At 46.3% G+C, this 23,766-nt stretch overlaps 1 protein-coding gene across 4 annotated transcripts in view; it reads right to left on the bottom strand.

Moving 5' to 3' along the window:
- Positions 1-2,221: 2,221 nt before the first annotated feature.
- The window catches only part of homer2 (homer scaffold protein 2), a 105,060-nt gene continuing 83,515 nt past the window's right edge, over positions 2,222-23,766 (bottom strand). For 2 of the 4 annotated variants that reach the window (XM_068018292.1, XM_068018293.1), the window contains exons 2-9: positions 22,898-23,054; positions 15,696-15,827; positions 14,189-14,281; positions 9,145-9,284; positions 7,841-7,997; positions 6,763-6,873; positions 4,254-4,334; positions 2,222-3,364 (exon numbers count right to left, since the gene is read on the bottom strand). In XM_068018292.1, coding sequence (XP_067874393.1) covers positions 3,176-3,364; positions 4,254-4,334; positions 6,763-6,873; positions 7,841-7,997; positions 9,145-9,284; positions 14,189-14,281; positions 15,696-15,827; positions 22,898-23,054 — 1,060 coding nt within the window. In that variant the 3' untranslated portion in view covers positions 2,222-3,175. Of the gene's footprint in view, positions 3,365-4,253; positions 4,335-6,208; positions 6,672-6,762; positions 6,874-7,840; positions 7,998-9,144; positions 9,285-14,188; positions 14,282-15,695; positions 15,828-22,897; positions 23,055-23,766 lie in introns of those variants that run through there. The other 2 variants (XM_068018295.1, XM_068018294.1) reach the window with 2 other exon arrangements.

Here is a 23,766-nt window from a genome sequence, read left to right as displayed (position 1 = left end):
ATGTAAAATTAAAGCACATGGGATTGGGGATAGCGTATTGCGATGGATAGAAAATTGGTTGGCAGACAGGAAACAAAAAGAGTAGGGATAAATGGGTCTTCTTCCGAATGGCAGGCAGTGACTAGTGGGGTACCGCAGGGATCAGTGCTAGGACCCCAGCTATTCACAATATATATTAATGATATGGACGAGGGAATTAAATGTAATATATCCAAGTTTGCAGACGACACAAAGCTGGGCCAGAATGTGAGCTGTGAGGAGGATGCAGAGAGGCTTCAGGGTGATTTGGACAGGTTGAGTGAGTGGGCTAATGCAAGGCAGATGCAGTATAATGTGGATAAATGTGAGGTTATCCACGTTGGTGGCAAAAAGTAGAAAGGCAGATTATTAGAATGGCAATAGATTGGGAAAGGGGGAGGTGCAGTGAGACCTGGGTGTCCTTGTGCACCAGTCGGTAAAAAAGGCAAATGGTATGTTGGCCTTCATAGCGAGAGGATTCGAGTACAGGAGCAGGGATGTCTTGCTGCAATTATACAAGGCCTTGGTGAGACCACATCTGTAATATTGTCTGCAGTTTTGGTCTCCTTATCTGGGAAGGATGTTATTGCTATGGAGGGAGTGCCGTGAAGGTTCACCAGACTGATTCCTGGGATGGCAGGACTGACGTGTGAGGAGAGATTGGGTCGATTAGGCTTGTATTTGCTAGAGTTTAGAAGAATGAGAGGGGATCTCATAGAAACCTAAAAAATTCTAACAAGACTGGACAGATTAGATGCAGGAAGGATGTTCCCGATGGCAGGGGAGTCCAGGACCAGGGGTCACAGCCTAAGGGTATGGGGCAAGCCATTTAGGACTGCAATGAGGAGGGATTTCTTCACCCAGAGAGTGGTGAACCTGTGGAATTCTCTACCACAGAAAGCAGTTGAGGCCAAATCATTGAATATATTCAAGAAAGAGTTAGATATAGTTCTTAGGGTTAAAGGGATCAAGGGATACGGGGAGAAAGCAGGAACAGGGTACTGAGTTTGGATGATCAGCCATGATCGTATTGAATGGCGGAGCAGGCTCCAAGGGCCGAATGGCCTACTCCTGCACCTATTTTTCTATGTTTCTATTACAGAAGGTTAACTCCCAGATATACACCAACCAGACAGATTGTGATTGGCTCCGGGGTGGGGATTATGAGAGAGGTGGATATTAGAGTCATTGTAAATGGTTTACTATCAGTGCAAGGTGGGACCTCCAATTACCACTTCCAGGACCAATCCTCATCAAACCAAGGTTAGTAAAGGGGAGGCAGACAAATGTCCACCCGAGATGAGCTTCCAACCTCAAATTCGCACCATCACTAAGACCGCCTGTTTCCACCTTTCCAACATGGTCCGACTTTGCCCCTATCTCAGCTCAGCTGCTGCTGAAACCATCATTCTTCCCCTCGTTACCTTTAGACTTGACTATTCCAATGCACTCCTGGTCTCCCATATTCTCCTGTCTGTAAACATCAACTCATCCAAAACTCTCTTGCCCATGGCCTAATTCACACTAACTCCCGTTCCCCTATCACCCCTGTGCTCGCTGACCTATATTGGCTCCCGCTCAAGCAATGTCAATTTAAAATTCTCATCGTTGTTCTTAAATCCCTCCATGGCTTCGCCCCTCTCTATCTTTCTAATCTCCTCCGACCCCATAACCCTCTGAAATATCTGCGCTCCTCCAATTCTGGCCTCTTGTGCATCCTTGATTGATTCCTTCATGTCTGTGGGTGAGGAGTGTTTACAATTGTTCTGGAAGTATCTCTGGCTGAGTTCCCAGTCTTACAGCTGAAAGAACGACTATCACTGGGAAATAATACCCAGCATTTCCTGGAAATTGCCTATTCTGGGCAGAGATCAGATGACACATCCCAGCAGTCACTGGGAAGATTGAGTGAATCACTCATGCACTGAGTCATAGCAGGGAATCTGATCACTTACGCATTCTGGATTAAAATTCACAGCTTCCTCGGCAACCTTCCCTCTTCTCTCTGGTGCTGTCCCTACCATTGCACTTAGAGTATTGGAAAGCTTTTTAAAAGTAGCCTTTGACCAATTAAAGCCAGGATTCAGCACGGGAAGAGGAGTAAGAATATAAACCACCTTGGAAAATCCTCAGCTCTGTCCCCAACAGGCAGCCTGTGTAACAACCCATTACATAAGAAATCACACTCCGATGAAACGGATAATTAGACTATTAAAATATAGTGTTAACATTTATTCCTCTACAATAAGAGATGAACAGTAAAAATCTGCTAAAAACCGGATGCAGTTTATCCATGGAACGGATCCTTCTTCAAATCCCCAGATAAATTTTACCTGCTTTCAGCTGTTTGTACAATCAGAAAATGAAAGTTTCCCCTTGGAGCTGATTCTACAAACAGGGAAGATCCAGATTACAAACATTCACCCTCACTGGTGTTGCCAATCCTCCACGAATTAAAGATTAATCTCCAGGTGAGCAAAAACCCAAGAGAAAAATCAGAAAATTGTGTTTTTTCATTTCCTTTGCATATTAATTATAAAAATATTAGCAATGGGACAAAAAGGCTGTTTGATTGGGTGGGTTAGAGGTGGGAGATCATGTGATAAAACCTCCAGGAATATGTCCAAAATTGGCAACATCATAATTTCCAAATCAGTCACTCACTATTCTTGTACACAGACACTTATTTCATTACTTCATTTACTAATATAGTTTGCATTGAACAGAATATTTGAAAGGTTTGTGACAAACCAATGTTTCCCGGAGCTTAAAGCAGCCTCGCCCTGAATTTCCAGAAAATCCGGCCCTGACTCCAGCCTTTAACCAGCACCTCAGCCTGACTGAAGTTGCTTTCAGGGGTCACCTTACACGGCCAGAATACTGGCCACTCTGCACATTCCCATCACAACGAGGAGATAATTCCCAGTAACCCTTTGTCTAGAAACTACATGTAGTAGTGGTAAAGCCCAAACCCACTGACCCACCCCCATTGCCCTTCCCTGCGCCATCAGCAGTGATGACGATCCCTGTGAAAAGGCAGCTCAGTGAATGAGTCAAGCAGACAGACCTCAACCTCACAAACAAGGCGATGCAGCAGCCACATGTGGAACATTCCAGTTGTCGTGTCACCCGTGCCCCCCAGCCCACCCCCGCCCCCTCAGTTGTCCATCCCCAACTTCGCTAGTCCTTGTCGGAACCCATGAAGTTCATCAATTTTCCCATCTAGAACTTCCAGAAATGTCGCCAGCTCTTTCTTCAGATTCCCCTGTTTATGTCGACTTTCTTCAAAATTAGTCTTTAGTGATTTGGCTTTGTTTTCCAGCTCCTTGTTTGTATTCTCAGCAGCCTGCAAACAGACAGAGCAAAGTCCATGAGGCCACAGAATCTGAGAGGCAGAACAGGGAGCACACTCTGGGATATACAAGTACACAAGCTCTGCCTATCCTGGTATCTGAGGCAGGGACACAGGTTTCCTAGTTCTGCAGTGCCCTGAATACTGTTTTTCTCTGGTGACAGGTGCTACTGCGAGAAAGGTCTCGGATCACAGTCTTGATACAACTGAAAAACTCTCAGATCAACCACAGGGGAATGTAAAACAGGAAATAGAACAAATTCACCTGCAGGATTTTATTTTCTCTGTCAGCCATGTCCTATGTCTGATGCAAATTGTAAATGTGTGTTGTGACCACTATTACCTTGAACACACAATATCCCAGAGGGACACATCCATCAAGAGGCCAGCATTGAAATCAGCCATGTCTAGTATAACACACAAACCAACTCCATGCGAGGGGCACAAATTGGATAGCTCAACCCAAAGTCTCAGTTCCAAGTACACCAGCAGATAGATAGAGAGAGATATGCATGTACACACACACATACAGAGACCATGGAGAGTGTCCAACATGCTGCAGAGTTGGTTGCTATCACCAGTCCCAGGACTAGGCTGTTCCTATCCTGGTACTGCCTTTGGCAGTGAGAAAGATAGAAAAGATTTGTATTATTATAGACCCTCAGGATGTCCCAAAATGCTCCACAGTAATAAATAACGTTCAAAGCGTGTTGTGCTGTAGGAAATGCAGCATCCAATTTATACACAGCAAGATCCCACAAACAGCAATGTGATAATGACCAGATAATCTGTTTAGTGATGTTGATTGAGGGATAAATATTGGCCCCAAGACACCCTCTGTGCACCCCAGCTCGCTTCCATCTGCCCCGAGTTCACACTCTACCTGTAAACGTTCCTGTAAAGCTTTGCACTGCTCTGTCAGTTGGGGAATAAGCTGAACCTCTTCCCTCAGTCTCTGCAAATCCTGTGGGAGAGAAACAGAAATGACTTGCTGCAAACAACTCATCACCATGGTAACCGTGCACTCCCTGGGCTGCATGGGAATGTATGGAATGTAAAGTAGATGGAATTATTCTTTGTGACATCAGTAACCATCAAACGTTGAATCTTAGCCAATCAAAAGCACTTCTCACAAAAGGCAAAATACTGCACATGCTGGAAATCTGAAATACAAAAACAGAAAATACTGGAAATGCTCAGCAGGTCTGGCAGCATCTGTGGAGAGAGAATCACAGTTAATGTTTCAGGCTGATGACCTTTCTTCAGAACTGGGAAATGGGAGATGAACAGAGGCAGGAAGAGGGGACGAAGGAACAAAAGTGAAGGTCTGTGATTGGGTGGAAAGCAAAAGAGATTAAATGAGATTAAAGGGATGATGGTGCAAGGCAAAAGGAGATGGTAGTAACAGGAGGTGTAAATGATCAAAGCAGCACCTGCTGTCTGAAAAATATGGGAGCAATGATTGAGCTGAAATAGCTGAATGCAGTGTTGAGTCTGGAAGGCTGTAAAGTGCCTAATCGAAAGATGAGCTGCTGCTGCTTGAGCTTCTCGAGCTTCAGGCGAACAGCGTAGGAGCTGGGTTCAGACTAGGAGAGGGCGGAACAATTAAAATGACAAGTGACTGGAAGCTTGCAGACTGAACGGAGATGTTCCGCAAAACAGTCAACCAATCTGCATTTGACCACTCACCCACCCCTGGATTGTGAGCAGCGGAGTATTCTTAATTAAAAGAAATGTGTAAATTGCTGTTTCATCTGGAAGGAATGTTTGGGGCCCTGGACAGTGAAAAGGGAGGACATGAAAGGGAAGGTGAAAGGGATGGTGAGGGATGATTTGAAGAGTGGGCCACGGTGTCGTGAAGGGAATAATCCCTTTAGAATGCTGGGAGGGGAAGGGAAGATGTATTTGGTGGCATCACATTGGAGGTGGGGAGATACGAATGTGAAGTTGCCTACTTTCCATGGCAACATGATGCCTCTTCCTCAGATAGCTTTAACATTCTGCATTTTTCTGAATAAAATTATTTTTAATCAGTCACATGTGGGGTGAGGTTGTCTGCCAATCACAACTGCCCATTAACCCCCCCCCCTCCTCCACCTCCGATGCCCTCAGGGTCCTTCCACTTGTCTCTGACCAAACAACATGCAAATACACACACACAACCCTCCCAAAAATATAGTCCAGCTCGACCACGCAACAAGCATAAGTTCAACACAATAAACTACATCATAACACCCAGTAACAAGGAAGACCCAGATTCTCCCCAGCAGAGTGACCTGGATTAGACCCAATTTCTCCGCAGCGAGTTAGACCTGGATTCTCCGCAGCTGTTCAAATGCATTCTGATCTGGAAACTCATCTGTATCTAAAATTGCTTTTCCTCTTTTAATTACTTTCTGTCGGGAAAGAGTGAAGCTCGTCAAATCCACAACTCCTTCAAATGAAAGTCGACAGGGTTTCTATCCCTCCAGCCCCCACAAACCACTGAAATTAATTCACAAAGCAAACAGTTTCCTCAACAATATACAGGTTCATTTAATTTTATTCCATTCTGTCTGTAGTTCCCACAGCTGCTGTAAACAGAATATTTGTTTGCCCAGTGTCAGCATGGCACATTCTCCCTCGCACCCCAACCCAGCAGAGTGCAGTTAGCTGTAGGGGTAATGCAGTAATTCCCCCAGCAGAGTGCAGTTAGCTGTAGGGGTAATGCAGTAATTCCCCCAGCAGAGTGCAGTTAGCTGTAGGGGTAATGCAGTAATTCCCCCAGCAGAGTGCAGTTAGCTGTAGGGGTAATGCAGTAATTCCCCCAGCAGAGTGCAGTTAGCTGTAGGGGTAATGCAGTAATTCCCCCAGCAGAGTGCAGTTAGCTGTAGGGGTAATGCAGTAATTCCCCCTCTATCCCTGCTCCAGTATCAAATCTGGGTCCCAAAGGTGGGATTCCCATTCTGTGCGCCAGACAGGGCCTTTGTTGTGCTGTGGCCCACACGAGTGGCTGAGATAGAGATCCGCCATTCACATAGGAGACTTCATCCCAATCAATGCTTGGCTGGACCTGAACCCATGTCAAAGAGGTGAGAAACCAGCAACTAACCTTCCAAACACTGGATTTCTTTACGACCAGCTCCTTCCATTGATTCATCATAGTTCACACTCTCACCTCTGACCTTGTATAATGTGTGGCATTACTGACTTAGCCAATCACAAGCAATGCATCTTCGTTTAAAGACTTTGCTCTGATCATCACCATCCTCAATGAGTTACTAGGGCCAGCGAGGGTTTGGTTCTGGTTTGGGTACTGGGGCTGTGGGGAGAGGGTGTGGGAAGAACGATGCTATATGTTAAAGTATTCCCACGTAATTGAGTTTGTCCGTTAAGATAAGAAAACCACAAACCTGCTCCTTTTCATTAATTTCAGCCTCCAGTTGTTTCACGGTCCAACTGAGTCGTGTGTTCCTCTCTTTCTCTTGATTGAGGTCAGCACATTGAGCCTCGAGTTCTGCAATCTGAGGGAGAGACAGAAACATTTTGACACTGAGAGACAAAAATTGGCCCTGATTTTAAAGCTCTAAGTGAATGGGTTTTCAATGAGTTAAAATCTCGCCCCATGTGTGTTGGAAGAGCTGCTGAGTTAACCTGGATTCCTGAAATATTTAATCACAGTCACTGCCATCCAACAATCGAAGAATACAGTATAGAGTCACTAACCTGCCAGGAGCTACACATTCATCACCTGGACAGTGCTGAGACCCCCTAGGCCGAGGGTTGGGAAATTCCAAGTGTAACTCTGCCTCTTCTGGTTCCAGAGCAAACCTTGGGAAGGCTTTGTTACTTTTTCCCTAAGACCAGTTCAAAACTGTGGAGATTTCAAGGTCCCTTTCCCAGTTCCATTGTGCCCAGGCCCAGTCTTCTTTCAACTGAACAAAATACAATCATATCTGAACATTTTACTGATTTCTCCTGAGGAACCAGTGGGAGTCTGAGGAAATCTTTCTCCGTTTCCTCCCCATCTCTTTGTTAGACGTGTTACCGATTCCACAATCAGACGCTCCCACATACTTGGAAAAACAGGCATTTATTGTGCTCGAAGTGAGGACCATTAAACACCAGGCCCAAGAATTGCAGAATCAACCACAGACCCAGAAATTCACCAGGATTTGGCCAAGCAAGATTCCTGATCTGTTATTCAGGACAGAATACATCTCAGCAGATTGCAATCTTGCCCTCATTCTCTAGGGCAGGTGGATGGACAGTGAGTGGGACTGCGAGTTCTCTAGCCCAGAGGCATTGGGATAAATCTTTAATGTTTCACTGGCTGAGTCAAGCAAATGCAGCAAAGGTCACAGATTGAATCTAGGAATTTTCCGATCTGTCAGCTCAGTAACACATGCTCCCTCTCAGTCACAGAGGGAGCTGGAATTGGTTTTTAGCCCATACACACTACTGTGACACAGTGACAATGTCGTCACTAACCTTCTGCTGCAGTTTATCTCCCTCTTCCTTACAATCCAACAGCTGTTTTTTCCAGTGCTCTACGTTGTTTGTTGACTCCTGCAATGCAGTGCTGAGTCGAGCGTTGTTCTCCGCCAATGTCTGGAGTTCCTGCTCCCACTTCTTGGCAGCAGCAGGTCTAGTGAGAGAAAAATGTCACCCTCATGCTCACGTTTGCTCACTTCCTGCAACCTCAGTTCGTGTTATTTGTGCACTTGAGACTCGCCCTGTGAGCTACAAATGTGTCTGAAATAACAGGCAAAGGGAAGCCCGTGTTTTCAATTTTAGTCATTATTACCCCATGGCCCCATTTCATTTCCTGTGTGCCCCCTCTCCTTTCAAATCATTTTCCTTCACAACTCTCTGCCCCATATTTTAGATAGAGAGGAAAACCAGCAGCTCAAAGTCTGTGTGCAGATTGCAAGCCCTTTAATCTGTACCAGTTCCCTTGTTGTAATTATACCAGCTGATGTCCACTGAGACACTCAAAGGGTCAGATTAGCAGCCACATTGTATACAGCTCTCTCTCTCCTGCTTGGGTCATGGCTGCACAATATAAACAGAAACAATTCTCAACAGGGGAGAAAATCCAAGGACTCACAAGTGACCAATCAGGGCCTGGTAGCTACAATGGTCAGGTTGGACAATCAATGTGGAAATCCAAATGATGGAGTCAGCAGTTGTAACACTGAGACACTCAGTAAGAAGACTGGAGATGTTTCAGGTGGCTGAGGCTGCAAACCCAGAGTGACATTTAATCAAAGCAAGTGCAGAAGGGATGTAAAAATGGATGAGGCAAGAGAGAGTTCCAACTACCAAAGTCAATGAAAATCTTACAAACTAAAGAGCTACATGTTGGTGATGGAGGGACACAAGTTCTAGCAAGAAGCAGATCATTTTTCACAAGTGCAGGCAATTCACTGTGAGGTGACCGAGTACAATAATGGTGAAAAACTCACAATGAGTTTGTCAACGATCTCTGTTCACAAGTGAACCCAAGGATTGGTCACTGAGGCCCCTCCGCAGTAACCAGGATAATTCAACAACAATTCACCTCAGAGATCAGAGTCAAAACTGATTACTGAAAGGGATTCACAGAACAAAGCAGAAAATTGTGGACCCACCCAGAACAGACCATGTATTGTTCACCAACACAATCCCAACCCAGCCAGATCCATGTATAATTACTCTGGAAGATCCAGCACAGTGTCTCCTGCTGCAGATGCCCCCAGGCTGGCTGCTCTCCCATGGTCTATTCTCCCAGTTTATGGAGGGATTAATCTCACCCTTGAGTCGAGACTAACTTGATCCGGTCATTGTCACTCTTGAGGAGGGTTTCGATGGGAGGAGGGCGAATTGCTTTTTCATCATCAGTTCCATTCACACTTGATGCTTGTGGAGAAGATGGTGTTTCATGGCTGGAATCCTAAAATGGTTCAGACACAAATTAGAGTGAGGAACTCAGAAAACAGATGGACTCCTTAAACATTGAGCCTTACATGGATTTACGTAGAATTTACAACACATTTGACCCAACTAGTCTGTGACGGGCTTTATAATCCACACGAGCTTCCTCGCATTCTACTTCATCTCACCCCATCAGTATATCCCTCTATTCCTTTCTATCTTCAATCAAAAAGCAGCCCACTTGATTGGCACCCCTTCCACCACCTTAAGCATTCACTCTCTCCATCACCAACACACAGTGGCAGCAGTGTGTACCATCTACAAGATGCACTGCAGCAACTCACCAAGGTTCCTTGGACAGCACCTTTCAAACCCGCGACCTCTACCAACTAGAAGGACAAGGGCAGCAGATGCATGAAAATATATTCACCTGCAAGTTCCCCTCCAAACCACACATCATCCTGACTTGGAACTATATTACTGTTGCTTCACTGTCGCTGGGTCAAAATCCTGGATATCTCTTCCTAACAGCACTGTGGGTGTAATCACACCACGCGACTGCAGCAGTTCAAGAAGGCAGCTCACCACCACCTTCTCAAGATGCTGAGTGACAGCTAGGTCGGGGGGAAGGAAGGAAGGATCAATCAGAGGGTTGGTGGCCATGACTGCATCTGGTCCCAGATTCCTGCAGTGTGCAAAACCTCACCTCACACTCCAGCAGGAGAGGAGAGTGGCAGAAAGTCACCTTTAACTCTAGAAGCTTCTCTGCGCTCAGGTTTTTCTCTTTCTGCATCGTCACCTAAACACAGTAATTCCCATTGCGTGCTCCCTCCCACACAGAGCTGTGTCTCTAATTAAATGACTTGTGTGTAAGGTAATCAGGCAGAGTCAACTCGGTTTTGTGAAAGGAAAATCATGTTTAACCAATTTATTGGAGTTCTTTGAGAGAGTTACATGTGCTGTGGATAAAGGGATAAAGGTGGATGTATTGTATTTAGATTTCCAGAAGCCACATGAAAGACTATTGCAGAAAATAAAAGCTCATGGTGTAGGGGGTGACATATTGGCATGGATAGAAAATTGGCTTGCTAACAGGAAACAGTAGGCATAAATGGGTCATTTTTCTGGTTGGCAAGATGTAACAAGTGGTGTGACACAGGGATCTGTGCTGGGCCTCAACTCTTTACAATTTATATCAGTGACTTGGATGAAGGGACCGAAGGTATGGTTGCTAAATTTGCTGATGACACAAAGATAGGTAGGAAAGTAACTTGTGAAGAGGACATTAGGGGGCTACAAAGGGATATAGATAGGTTAAGTGAGTGGGCAAAAACCTGGCAAATGGATTATAATGTGAGAAAGTGTGAAATTGAACACTTCGGCAGGAAGAATAAAAAAAGCATATTATCTAAATAGTGAGAGTTGCAGAGCTCTGAGATACAGAGGGATCTGGGTGTCCCAGTGCATGAATCACAAAAGGTTAGTATGCAAGTACAGCACATAATTAGGAAAGCCTTTAGAATGTTATCGTTTATCGTGAGGGGAACTGAATACAAAAGTAGGGAGGTTATGCTTCAGCTATACAGGGCATTGGTGAGACCACATCTGGAGTACTGTGTACAGTACTGGTCTCCTTATTTAAGGAAGGATGTAAATGTGTTGCGGACAGTTCAGAGAAGGTTTACTGGAATGGACAGGCAGTCTTACGAGGAAAGATTGGACAGGCTGGAATTTAGAAGAGTAAGAGGCGACTTGATTGAAACATATAAGATCCTGAGGGGTCTTGACAGGGTGGATGTGGAAAGGATGTTTCCTCTTGTGGGAAAATCTAGAACTAGGGGTCACTGTTTAAAAATAAGGGGTCGTCCATTTAAGACAGAGATGCACAGAAATCTTTTCTCTGAGGTTCGTGAGTCTTTGGAATTCTCTTCCTCAAAAGACGGTGGAAGCAGAGTCTTTGAATATTTTTAAGTCAGAGGTAGAGAGATTCTTGATAAGCAAAGGGGTGGAAGGTTATCGAGGGTAGGTGGAAATGTGGAGTAATCAGTTCAGCCATGAACTTATTGAATTAGGAGCAGACTCAAAGGGCCGAGTGGCCTACTCCTGCTCCTAATTCGTATTTCTTTTCTTTTTATTGTTCATTCCTGGGATGTGGGCATCGCTGGCCAGGTCAGCATTTATTGCCTATCCCTAATTGCCCTTGGGAAGGTGGTGGTGAGCTGCCTTCTTGAACCACTGCAGTCCATGTGGGGTAGGTACACCCACAGTGCTGTTAGGAAGGCAGTTCCAGGATTTTGACCCAGCGACAGTGAAGGAATGGCGATATAGTTCCATATCAGGATGGTGTGTGACTTGGAGGGGGTGGTGTTCCCATGCATTTGTTGCCCTTGTCCTTCTAGTTGGTAGAGGTTGCGGGTTTGGAAGGTGCTGTCTAAGGGGCCTTGGTGCATTGCTGCAGTGCATCTTGTAGATGGTACACACTGCTACCACTGTGCGTTGGTGGTGAAGGGAGTGAATGTTTGTGGACGGGGTGCCAATCAAGTGGGCTGCTTTGTCCTGGATGGTGTCGAGCTTCTTGAGTGTTGTTGGAGCTGCACCCATCCAGGCAAGTGGAGAGTATTCCATCACACACCTGACTTGTGCCTTGTCGATGGCGGACAGGCTTTGTGGAGTCAGGAGATGAGTTACTCACCTCAGGATTCCTAGCCTCTGACCTGCTCTTGTAGCCACGATATTTATATGGCTACTCCAGTTCAGTTTCTGGTCAATGGTAGCCCCTAGGATGTTGATAGTGGGGGATTCAGTGATGGCAATGCCATTGAATGTCATGGGGAGATGGCTAGATTCTCCCAACTTTGGCACAAGCTCCCAGATGTTAGTAAGGAGGACTTTGCAGGGTCGACAGGACTGGGTTTGTTGTTGTCGTTTCCGGTGCCTAGGTCGATGCCGGGTGGTCCATCCATTTTCGTTCTTTTTTATTGACTTTGTAGCGGTTAGATACAACGGAGTAGCTTGCTAGGCCATTTCAGAGGGCATGTAAGAGTTAACCACATTGCTGTGGGTCTGGAGTCACATGTAGACCAGACCAGGTAAGGACAGCAGATTTCCTTCCCTAAAGGACATTAGTGAATCAAATGAATTTTTACAACAATCGACAATGGTTTCATGGCCATCATTAGACTAGCTTTTTAATTCCACATTTATTAATTGAATACAAATTCCACCTTCTGCTGTGGTGGGATTTGAACCCATGTCCCCAGAGCAATACCCTGGGTCTCTGGGTTACTAGTCCAGTGACCTGTAAGTTCATGTAAATGTTCATGATCATGTAAACTATCTAATAGCACAAAAAAATCAGTTCAAATAACGATGGGATACATTGAAACATAGAGAAACAAATAGTGACATTACTGGACTAATAATCCAGAGAATGTTGATTGGTAATACAGAACTTGAGTATTGCTGAAAATAGAGATATTTTGTCAAAGCTTTTCATTTTGCACTCATCAGGACAATTCGCAAGAATATCAATGAAAGGGAAGCAACCAATTTATACTGTGTGAGAAGAGAGTGCTGATTGGGTTATTTCGCATTAGCGCATACTGGAAGCTACATATATTAATACACAGGGCCTTGTTCTTTTCAGAAGGAAATAACATGTACACAGATTGTGCCTGTTTCAGCTAAACAAAATAAGTGACAGCCAATCGCTGGTTCATTCCTCAGGGCAATGCCTTGACCAGGGTCAAGCTGCCTGGTATAAATTTCAAACAAAGCTTAGCAGTTAACGGTCAGTCACCATAAACTGGTGCATTCTCCATGACAATGCCTCTACCAGTCACGGTCCACTTGCCAACGAATCAGCACTCTCTTATGCCGTATAAACTTGTTGCTTCCCTTACGTTGGTATTCTTGCAGATTGTCCTGATGAGTGCAAGATGAAAAGCTTCGACAAAATATCTCTATTTTCAGCAATAATCCAGAGATCGCGAGTTCAAACCCTACCAGGGCAGTTTCAGAATTGTAATTCAGTTTATGTTAAAAAAAAAAATCTGGAAATAAAGATTTGGGATCAGTAAAAGTGACCGTGAAGCTATTGGATTGTTGTAAAACTAAACTGGTTCACTAATGTCATTTAGGGAAGGAAACCTGCATTCTGGGCCCATATGTGACTCCAGACGCACAGCAATGTAGTTAATTCTTAACTACCTTCTGAAATGGCCCAACAGGTCCTTCAAGAGTAACTAGAGGACAGCTAATAAACTTCAGCCTTGCCATGTGCAAAACACAAGCTCCTGGCTTTATGAACCGGGCTCTCTGGGTTTGCGCACTGTGCTGGGGCTCAGAGCAATCAGAACAGTTTGATTCCTTTTCTGGAATTTTAAAAGTTATCTTGAATTTTAAAAGCAAAAGCTCCTTGTTTGGCGCAGGAACAGATCCCCAGGGGACACTGACGTGCTTGTTTCACAATGCAGCTTTACTACATGCTGCAGCACTGAATGGAGAGGGAGAAGCTGGTGTGAGTCACTGTCTCTACAAATGGGCAGAGAGAGGCTTAGAAAGTAAGTCAGAAGTGCTTGGGGGCAGGGTGGCACTCGGAACGTGAGGCCTTAGTGTCAGACACATGAGACTCTCACAGCCCGTAAGTAACCAAAACTCCAAACACACACCAGTCAGCCTGAGCACTAAACACACATTCTGGCTCTCAAGGTCTCAGGTAACTTTCATTTTCAGGATGTGGGCGTCGCTGGCCAGGCCAGCATTTATTGCCCATCCCTAATGCCCTTGAGAAGGTGGTGGTGAGCTGCCTTCTTGAACCGCTGCAGTCCATGTGAGGTAGGTACACCCACAGTGCTGTTAGGAAGGGAGTTCCAGGATTTTGATCTAGCGACAATCTCGTCTTCTCAGGTCAGGAGTACTTACACGAGAATGATTGCTTGACGTCTCCGTTTTCTCCTGTGAGCGATCTCTTGCCAGTTTCGCTGCCTCCTTAACTTCCTGGAACTTCTCCTCAAACTGCAATACATTAGAGTAGAGTTTATGGAGTGTTTGTGATTGAGCAATATTTAGACAGTGACAGTGAGTTACTGGCAACTAAATCTATCAAAGGCTTCAGATTATCTCAAGGATTCTAGGCCCAAGTCTGTCCCTGTCAGACACACACAATCTTTCACAAACCTTGTCGTCACATCTATTCTCTCTTCATAAATGCTATTTGATCCCATTTATTCCGTTGTTGGAAAATTATTCTATAACTCGGGGATTTGAATCTTGCCATCTTCGCAACCTGCTTCACAATCTTAAAAACGTTGATTAATCACCTGAAACTTCCTCCTTTCCAAAAACAACTCCAGCTTTACTTCAGCATTTATAAATTCCTGCCCTCCTGCTCCTCCCTCTGGACCCTTGTGAAGGGTAATTACAGTCCATGACTTCAACTGACCAACATCCTGACCAGTTCCAATTTCCACTCTCTCTGCTATATAGCCTTACTGATGTCCTACAACAAACAGTGATGGTCCAGGCCTTTCCCAAACTGGGCTTATTCCCCCGCACTGCATTGGCAAGTCTCTGGTGTGTCCACCATGCCTGTGTAAAGACACCACTGGCAGGCTCACTGGTGCCAGAGTTACATGGAAATTCTTCCCCTGCTCAACTCCAGAAATGAGTTCACTCCCAACTGGGCAAGTTCCCCTGAGCCATGTTTTCCATTTTCCCCAATTCCAGCCACTCTAAGGCTTGTGTGTGAGTGGGCTTTTGATACTAGGTTCTGGGCTGGTTTGTGCTAAAGATATTAGCCCATTAAGAGCAATATTCAGATGGTCCTATCAAGCCCCATGTTGAGCAGGTGCAGACAGAGAGAAGGGGAGGTTTTTTTTATATTCTTACATGGGACGAGGGCGTCACTGGCAAGGCTGGCATTTGTTGCCCATCCCCAATTGCCCTTGAGAAGTAGCAGGTCCTTTGAGAGGGCAGTTAAGATCAACCATATTGCTGTAGGTCTGGAATAAGGACAGCAGATTTCCTGGCCATTAGTGAACGAGATGGATTTTACTGACAGTCATTGATAGTTTCATGGCACCATTACTGAGACTAACTTTCAATTCCAGGTTTTTAAAAAAATTAATTGAATTTCAATTGCACCAGCTGCTGTGGTGGGATTTGAACCAGTGTCCCTGGGGCCACTATCCTGGGCCACTGGATTACTAGCTCAGTGACATTACCATCTCCACATGGGGATGATGCGATTTCTATCACAACGTCTCGCTGTTAAATTATCCATCAGTTTAGAGAGAGATCTAGAACAGGAAAATAATCCATATTGTCTGAGGCATCTTTATTCTCACATTCACTCACACCCCCTCCTCCCCCCCCCCCCCCCCCAACACCCCATCCCTTTTCTCCCGTCCTCCCCCACACAGTTTCCTACCTTGGTTAATTGTTGCTCGGAGGAGAATCCCAGACCAAAGACCGTGTTTGCCCGGCTGTCTGCCCACTGTCCAAACTTCTGTGAGGTTTTTGTGAAGGTCATGTTTGGGGTGACAGTGCTGTTTATAATCACCTGGGAGACACATGCAGAGAAATGCCATCAGGTTTGCAAAATGCCAAACAAAACAAAACTGTTGCTACAGCAAGGCTTTTAAAAATGGGTTCTCCTTTTGCACTGGTTCTCATTCCATTTCTCATCTCAGTACCAGGCTCCAGGTTACCAGGCCCCAGGTTACCAGGCCCCAGGCCCCAGGCTCCAACAGTTTTGCTCTCAGCCACACCCCGCTCCCCCCACCCCCCTCCACACCATTGCGTTTCAATTTCCTGCTTTTTGCTTAATTTTCATGCAAGCACAGCTGTGATCTCCATGATTAAAGAGTTGTCCTTTCTGCATTGACACTGCTTTGTGCATCACACTGACTTTAGTTTGGTGATCGATAAAGTTTCTGGGTTCCAATGAATTTTATTGATTAGGTATTGCCGGGGTGGTGGTGGGGGGGCAGGGAGGGAAAGAGGAGGGAGGTTCCACAGGCTGACACGCAACACTCCCTCATCAAACCCTCTCCTCATTACCAACTCCAGCAACTATGCTTTGGGCTCCCCACTGGTCGTCTGGCTCTGACTACCTCACTATACAGAAGGTCCTTGGGTATGTGACCGTCTTCCATCCTGCTGACGTGTCCGATCCACCGAAACTCCTTCTGTTTGATTAGTGCCAACACACTTGGGAGTGCTGCCTTTGAGAGGACTGCCACATTTGTGATTTTGTCCTGCCAGGATATACCCATAATGCACTGCAGACAGCGAATATGGAAATTATTGAGCTTCTTTTCCTGGTAGCTATAAGTCGCCCGGTGTTTCACAGCCATACAGCAAGGTGCTGAGAACACGAGTTTGGTCCTAAGGGTCAACTTGATGTTATCCCAAGCACGTTTTGCAAGTTGGCCAAAGGTGGAGCTGCTTTCCCAACGTGTGTATCGAGCTCTGCATCAAGGGACAGATTGTGCTGACCCCCGCTCGGCCGGAACTGCTCATCGGACCCAGGCCCCGAAACCCTCCTCGGGAGCCGGTCCCGCACAACCCGAGCCGCCTCTCGGAAATGCCCTCCGTGCCATTCCAATCGGCGCGGAGGGGTTTCCTGTACGGGCTGCTCCTGCACACTCTCCACTTCCTCGCCCTCGTCAGCCGGCCGGACACGCCCCAGCGGTTCGCGTTGCCATCTGGCGGCGAGGGGAAACCCCGATGGAGGTCTCTCTATGCGGGAGTCTTCCCCCTTTACATCGGGGACCTGGGGTGGAGGGTGCTGCACAGAGCAGTCCCGTGCAATAGGCTTTTAAGTAGGTTCACGGATTCCCAGGCCAGCTGTACTTTCTGCGGCCTGGACGAGTCCGTGTTCCACATTTATATGGAGTGTGCGAGGTTGCAGCCCCTATTTGAGTATCTGAAGGGGCTGCTCCTCAAATTCTGGCTACACTTCAGTCCCACGCTCCTGATCTTTGGGCACCCGGTGCGGAGGGGCTTGGGCCGGGAGGAGGATCTCCTCGTCGGTCTGCTCCTGGGCCTGGCCAAGGTGGCAATTCACAGGTCCAGGTTGCGGGCCGTCGGGGGGTCCGTCCTCCCCGATTGCCTGCCCCTCTTCCGTGGTTACGTTCGCGCCCGGGTGTCCCTGGAAAAGGAGCATGCGGTGTCCGCCGGTACGCTTGAGGCCTTCCGCGACCGGTGGGCACCGCAGGGACTGGAGTGCATCGTCGACGCCGAGAATGGCATTTTAATTTGAGTTTTTTTTGTTTATTTATCTGGTTTTAATAAAGTTATTTTAAAAATATAAGTGTGTATATAAAGGGGGCCTGAGGAATAAAGGCCCCCTCGACATAAAAAATATATAAAGGGGGCCTGAGGAATAAAGGCCCCCTCGACATAAAATATATAAAAGGGGCCTGGGGTATAAAGGCCACCTTATAAAAAAAAAAGGGACAGATTGTCTGTCACTGTGGACCCAAGATAGCAGAATTTGCTAACCACTTCCAGTGGGGTGTTATTTAGCGTGATCAGGGGTGGAGATGCAACACCTTGTCCCATGACCACAGTTTGCTTAATGCTTATAGTCAAGGAAAACAAGTTACAGCCATGGAATAGACAGTCTATGAGTCTTTGTAGCTGAGTTTCCTTTCTTGAATAGAGGTGATACATTTGCAGTTTTCCAATCTGCTGGGACCGTTCCAGAATCTAGGGAATTTTGGAAGATTATAACTAATGCATCCACTATCTCTGCAGCCACTTCTTTTAAGACCCAAGGATGCAGGCCATCAGGTCCAGGGGACTTGTCAGCCTTTAGTCTCCTTAGTTTTCCTAGTACTTTTTCTCCAGTGGTAGTGATTGTTTCAAGTTCCTTCCTCCCTTTTTTCTCTTGATTTTCTACTATTTAATCTGGACAAGTGCATCTGAAAACAGGCCCAGGGTATAAAAGTCCTCACTCCAAGACCTCAATGACACCACACTCTCCCATCTCCTTCCCCCTTATTGACTCTCAAACCCATTCCTTGGATGCTAAACAGAACAGTAACTACACGTCAAAAATACTTCATTGGCGGTAAAGTGTTTGGGACGTCCTGAGAAGGTGAAAGGTGCTATAGAAGTGCAAGTCTTTCTTTCTCATCAGCAGAGACTTGTATAAGTATATAGATTTTGCATTTTCAGTATTAAAGACCAACAGCACCCAGAAATACACAACATGTGTCTTTAAATATGCTCAACCTCCTCCATGGACCATTCTAACATTTCCCACGTTGTCACAATGATGGCGTATGCAGTTTTCACTGGCTTCCCTCGGAAGGCATCTTCCTGAACATCCCGGGAATTATCCTCTCCTACAACAGCACTGAGAAAAACTTAGAAACTTAGCCAGAACTACAGATAACAATCCGAGTTTGCGCTGCAGGATTAGACAAAGGGACGTGGCAACCTAAAGTGAAATTAAGTAGCCTTTACTAAAGAATGACATTCTGTTGGAGTTGCACACACACTTAATTAGTACTGGAATCAATAAACAGTCCCAATAATGAGACAAAGGGAAGTCATGAGAGAGGTGATCGACCTTTGACTTCCTCTCAGGTCAAGTGATACATACACTCAGTGTCGGAGTGTGACTGCAATGGTTCGGGAGAGCAGCAGTTCACCACAACATTATCAGAGCAATGAATGCCAACAAGCCCGCCCACTGAGAATGAATTTTTAAAAAGGAGATGGAAATATGAGCTGAGATACACTTTGGGAAGCTCACGGTACATTAGAGGATATGAGGAAGCAGCTGAAGATGGTTGCACTGAGGAACTTCTGCAGTGATGGCCTGAGGCTGAGATGATTGACCTCCAATAAACACAACCATCTTCCTTTGTACTAGGTATGACTCCAACCAGTGGAGAGTTTTCCCCCCGATTCCTATTGACTTCAGTTTTGCTCGGGCTCCTTGATGCCACATTCAGTGAAATGCTGCCTTGATGTCGAGCACAGTTACTAACCTCACCTCTGGAATTCATGTTTTGTCCATGTTTGGACCAAGGCTGTAATGAGGTCTGGAGCTGAGTGGCCGTGGTGGAACCCAAACTAAGCATCGGTAAGCAGGTTATTACTGTAGTATTCTCAAGGGCAGTTAGGGATGGGCAATAAATGCGGGGCATTGGCAGCAACACTCTCATCGCATGAACAAATTCTTTAAAAAAAAAATCACCAGAGTGTGAAACTGTATGATGCACAACTAGGAAGGAGGCATTTCTGGATCTGGTGGGGAATGAGGTGGGCAAGCAAACCAAGTGTCTGTGGGGGAGCACTTGAGTAACAGTGACCTAATGGCACAGTTCTAAAGAGTGTGCAGGAAGTGAGGGACCTGGGGATGCATGTACATTGTTCTTTGGAGGTGGCAGGACATATTGAGAGAGTGGTTGGTAAAGCAAATGGGATCTTCGGCTTCATAAATAGAGGCAGAGTACAAAATCAGGGAAGTTATGCTGCATCTTTTATAAAGCTCTGGTTAGGCCCCAACTGGAGGATTGTAGCCAGTTCTGGTCACAAGACTTTAGGAAGGAAGTGAAGGTCCTTGAGAGGGTGCAGAGGAAATTTACCAGAATGGTTCCAGGAATGAGGGATTTTAACTACAAGGTTAGGTTGGAGAAGCTGGGATTGTTCTCCTGGGTGCAAAGGAGATTGAGGAGAGATTTGATAGATGTGTACAAGATTGTGATAGGTTTAAACAAAGTAGAGAAAGGAAAACTCTTCCCATTAGCTGATGATACAGGACTAGGGAGACACAAATATAAGGCTTTGGGCAAGAGATGCGGGGGGTGGGGGGGGGGGGAATGTGAGGAAGAACTTGTTTTATGCAGAGTGGTAATGACCTGGAACTCACTGCCTACAGGGTGGTGGAAGCAGAGATGATGAGTGATTTCAAAGGAAATTGAATGGGTACTTGAAAAGAATAAACTTGCAGGACTGCGAGTATAGAGCGGGAATATGGAACTGACTCGATTGCTATACAGACAGCCAGCATAGACCCGATGGGCCAAATGGCCTCCTTCTGTGCCGTAAATGACTCTGACCTTATATTATTGTGCGAACTCCACAAAGTCTGTTCCTGTAACTGGACACACTGAGGACAGTCAGAGAGTAATTGCTGCACCAGGGTTTGCAGATTACAAGACAGACACAGATGAAGGCAGCTGTGTCTAACACATCCTTTGGAAAGCCCATCCAACTACTTCATCAAAGGTCACAGGGTTTCTGGCTGTGTTCCCAGCCAAATCTTCGTTTTGTCTGTTGGTCACTGTTTGTCAAGAACGTCCTGACTGTTAAATAGACAGATGTCCAGTCACCAAAATGAGGAAGCCGATGACAGTCTCTGATCCACAACTGTTTTATTGAAAATTCATAGTTCAGTCCAAACATCAGTTCCCACTTTTTCCTTCTAGACTAATTCTCTGTCCAGAGGCAACTCCCCAACTGGGCAAAAACCCAGGCCTTAAATACAAAACTATAATGAACATGACCTGCTCTCTATTAACACTGAAATGAGTCCTGTTTAATTAAAGGGACCAGCATTTTCAATATTGTCACTGACCTCCGTCCTGAATTTACCTTTCCCTAGTTTAACCTTTGCTCCCGGATGTCCCCACAACCCCCCACATGACTCAGTTTGCATGCATGTTTCGCACTGACTCTTATCCCTCAAGAAAGTTGCCTCTCACTCATCTTTCAAAACAGAAAGGACCTACTAATTAGCTAATCTCCAGGCTCCCCTGATATTGGGAGGGAGCCTCACAGTGAGCAGTATAACCCCAGTCTGATGCATTTCAGCACAGGTTACATCCTGTGATGCCCGTATTTAAAAATCACACAATTCACAACGATTGCACAGCTTTAAGATCGTGTGCTGCAGCATTTGGATGTTGGCATGTAATGTGATGTAATCATGGCAACACAGCAAGAATTGAATTATTTCCAGGCATCCAGTTTTGGCTGAGTTTCTGTGAAGATAAAATCCAAACTTACTCACAACCTGGTGATCTCGACACAGAAACTGACCGTCACTCAGCTGCTTCCAAACTGGGCAGTCCAGTTTTACACAAACTGCCTCATCATTAAACGGGAGCAAAAAACACCCGAATCTCACGATTGCTGTCCAATTCTGCAGCTCCAGGTTCACCTTCACCTTGCCCTCTGCCATTGCTCTCAGGGCTCGCCCTCTTCCCTCCAGGCTCACCCTCCACCATCGCCCTCCGGGCTCACTCTCTGCCATCACTCTTGCCCTCCAGGCTCAGCCTCGCCCTCCCCATCTCTACCCACTGCCTCTCCTCACAGTTCCTTCTTGCTGCTGCTGTTTTGCCATCGAGGCAGGAATTCTCCAAGCTTTGTGGGCTGAGGAATTTCCTCCCACTGCAGAATTCAATGCTGGAGAAGAATCCAGTGGGAGCCGGGAGCAGAGGCCGGGAGCTGGAAACAGGATCCGGGATCTGGAATCCAATATCGGCTCAACGTTTTCCAGCGAAGCCAATGAACAAATGGAAGGAAAATCACCAATGTTAGAATAGCCTCAACACCATCTGCTCGAGGGCAATTAGGGAGGGCATTAAATTCCGGCCTCACCAGCAACACCCACATCCCAAGAACGAATAGAAAAATGTGCAGGGGTTATGGGTTGGAGTGGGAGCAGGAAATGAAAGGGAGGTGAGGGAGCGTCAATATCACTGTGACAACCGGATCATCAATTTCATGCTCTGATTTTGCACCAATGTCATTAATTCTCCACAATGATCCCACCCTTTTAACAGTTTTTTGCCCTGCTCCCCCAGTGAATTAATAATGTGTGTAATAGCTCCAGGACCCTAACTCCATTGTTGCTGCAATACACTCACTCCCTCAGTTACCAGTAATTGTTTAAAGAGATGCACCTGTTTTTTCTGAAGCTTTCGGTCAGTTGTCTAGTTTTCTGTTGGGTGCAAAAAGCATCAGAATTTCACAAACCGGTTTCTGGGCCAAAAAAGCCAGAATGGAACACAGCAACGGACAAAATAAATTCAATCAAACTGAACAATCACTGGACTAGTGACTGTAATTACAGTCTGACCTCTCCTGATAGGCTGCTGCAGTCAGGGTTATTGATCCCTGACCCTTCCTCGTGCCATCACTGTTCCTCTTCACTGTCTAAGGACACATGCTACCTTTGTCTGGAACTCAGCCTCCCATCTTGTAGCTGTCGTTCTGACTCAGCTTCTTCCTTCGCAAACCACACCCGGACATTGATTCATTCACATCCCTCATCCATAACATTAAATCAGGACAGTCACAGACGGGAAGCTCAGGAGATCACCGACTCCAAACAGCTGCTGACAGAGATGCACTTGCCCAGCTGCTCCCATCCAACAACCCCTCACCAGTGCCGCCCCTCCAGCCCCTCACCGCAGGCAGTGCTGGCCCCTCACCACGGGCACTGCCACTCCTCCAGCCCCTCACCACGGGCACTGCCACTCCTCCAGCCCCTCACCGCGGGCAGTGCCGGCCCCCCAGCCCCTCACCGCGGGCAGTGCCGGCCCCCCAGCCCCTCACCGCGGGCAGTGCTGCCCTCCCCCGACCCCTAACCACAGCCCCCTTTACCTTGGCTCCATCCACACTGATGATGCGGTAACTGTTCCTTGTCCCATCGTAGAAATATGAAACAGTGAGGGCCTGTTTGCCTGCTGGGACCCAGTTCTTCTTGGTTGCTGGGTCAATCTGGAAGACATGTGCTCTGCTGGTGAAGATCGGCTGTTCTCTGGAATGAAGGAGTGGGAGAGAAGCAGCCATTGAGTTGACAAGAATTGAGATGCTGCAGAATGGAACTGATTATTGGGCATAATTCACATTATCAGCCTTGTTCCCTCGTGGATCTGGTGAGTTTGCTCCAAGGTCTGGACTCGAGTGCTTTCTGATTCAGCATTTAGCCACAACCTTACACTATTTCTGGCTTTACCATGTGACTGAGACACGACCTCAGTGCGAGCTCTGGTCCCAGAAGTGCTTGCATTACCCAACACACTGCAGCAACTCGACACCATCAACCCAGCAGTGCCCTTGCAAAGTGGCTTTGAGTTGGACAGAGACAAACAGGATCTGCTCTGGACACTCTGTGACTCATTGCTCTCACACAAACAACACTTTCTGTTTCTAGCCACTGTTTTTCTGATGCTCTTATTCAGATAAGTGAATAATTCAGATAATGAGTCAGATTATTTTCAATTCTGCACTGAATTAAATATTAATACAGCAGGAAACTGATAGACAAAGAGATCGATGCTATTATACAGGATGGACTGGGAGATGCAGCAATTCCAACAAGTAGCTGCTTCCTGGGTAATCGTTGCCACTGGCAGTTTTTCACGGCACCGGTCTTCCCTCTAATTTATACCTAAAAGCATCTGACTGGGGCAGGGGGCAGAGGAGGGGGGAAAAGGGGCATGAATGCAGACCATTAATGGGTAAATTCC

This window comes from Heterodontus francisci, chromosome 38 (assembly GCF_036365525.1).
Source record: "Heterodontus francisci isolate sHetFra1 chromosome 38, sHetFra1.hap1, whole genome shotgun sequence".
Lineage (NCBI taxonomy): Eukaryota > Metazoa > Chordata > Chondrichthyes > Heterodontiformes > Heterodontidae > Heterodontus > Heterodontus francisci.
Note: the sequence above shows the minus strand (reverse complement) of the source record. Positions and strands in the feature narration are given on the sequence as shown.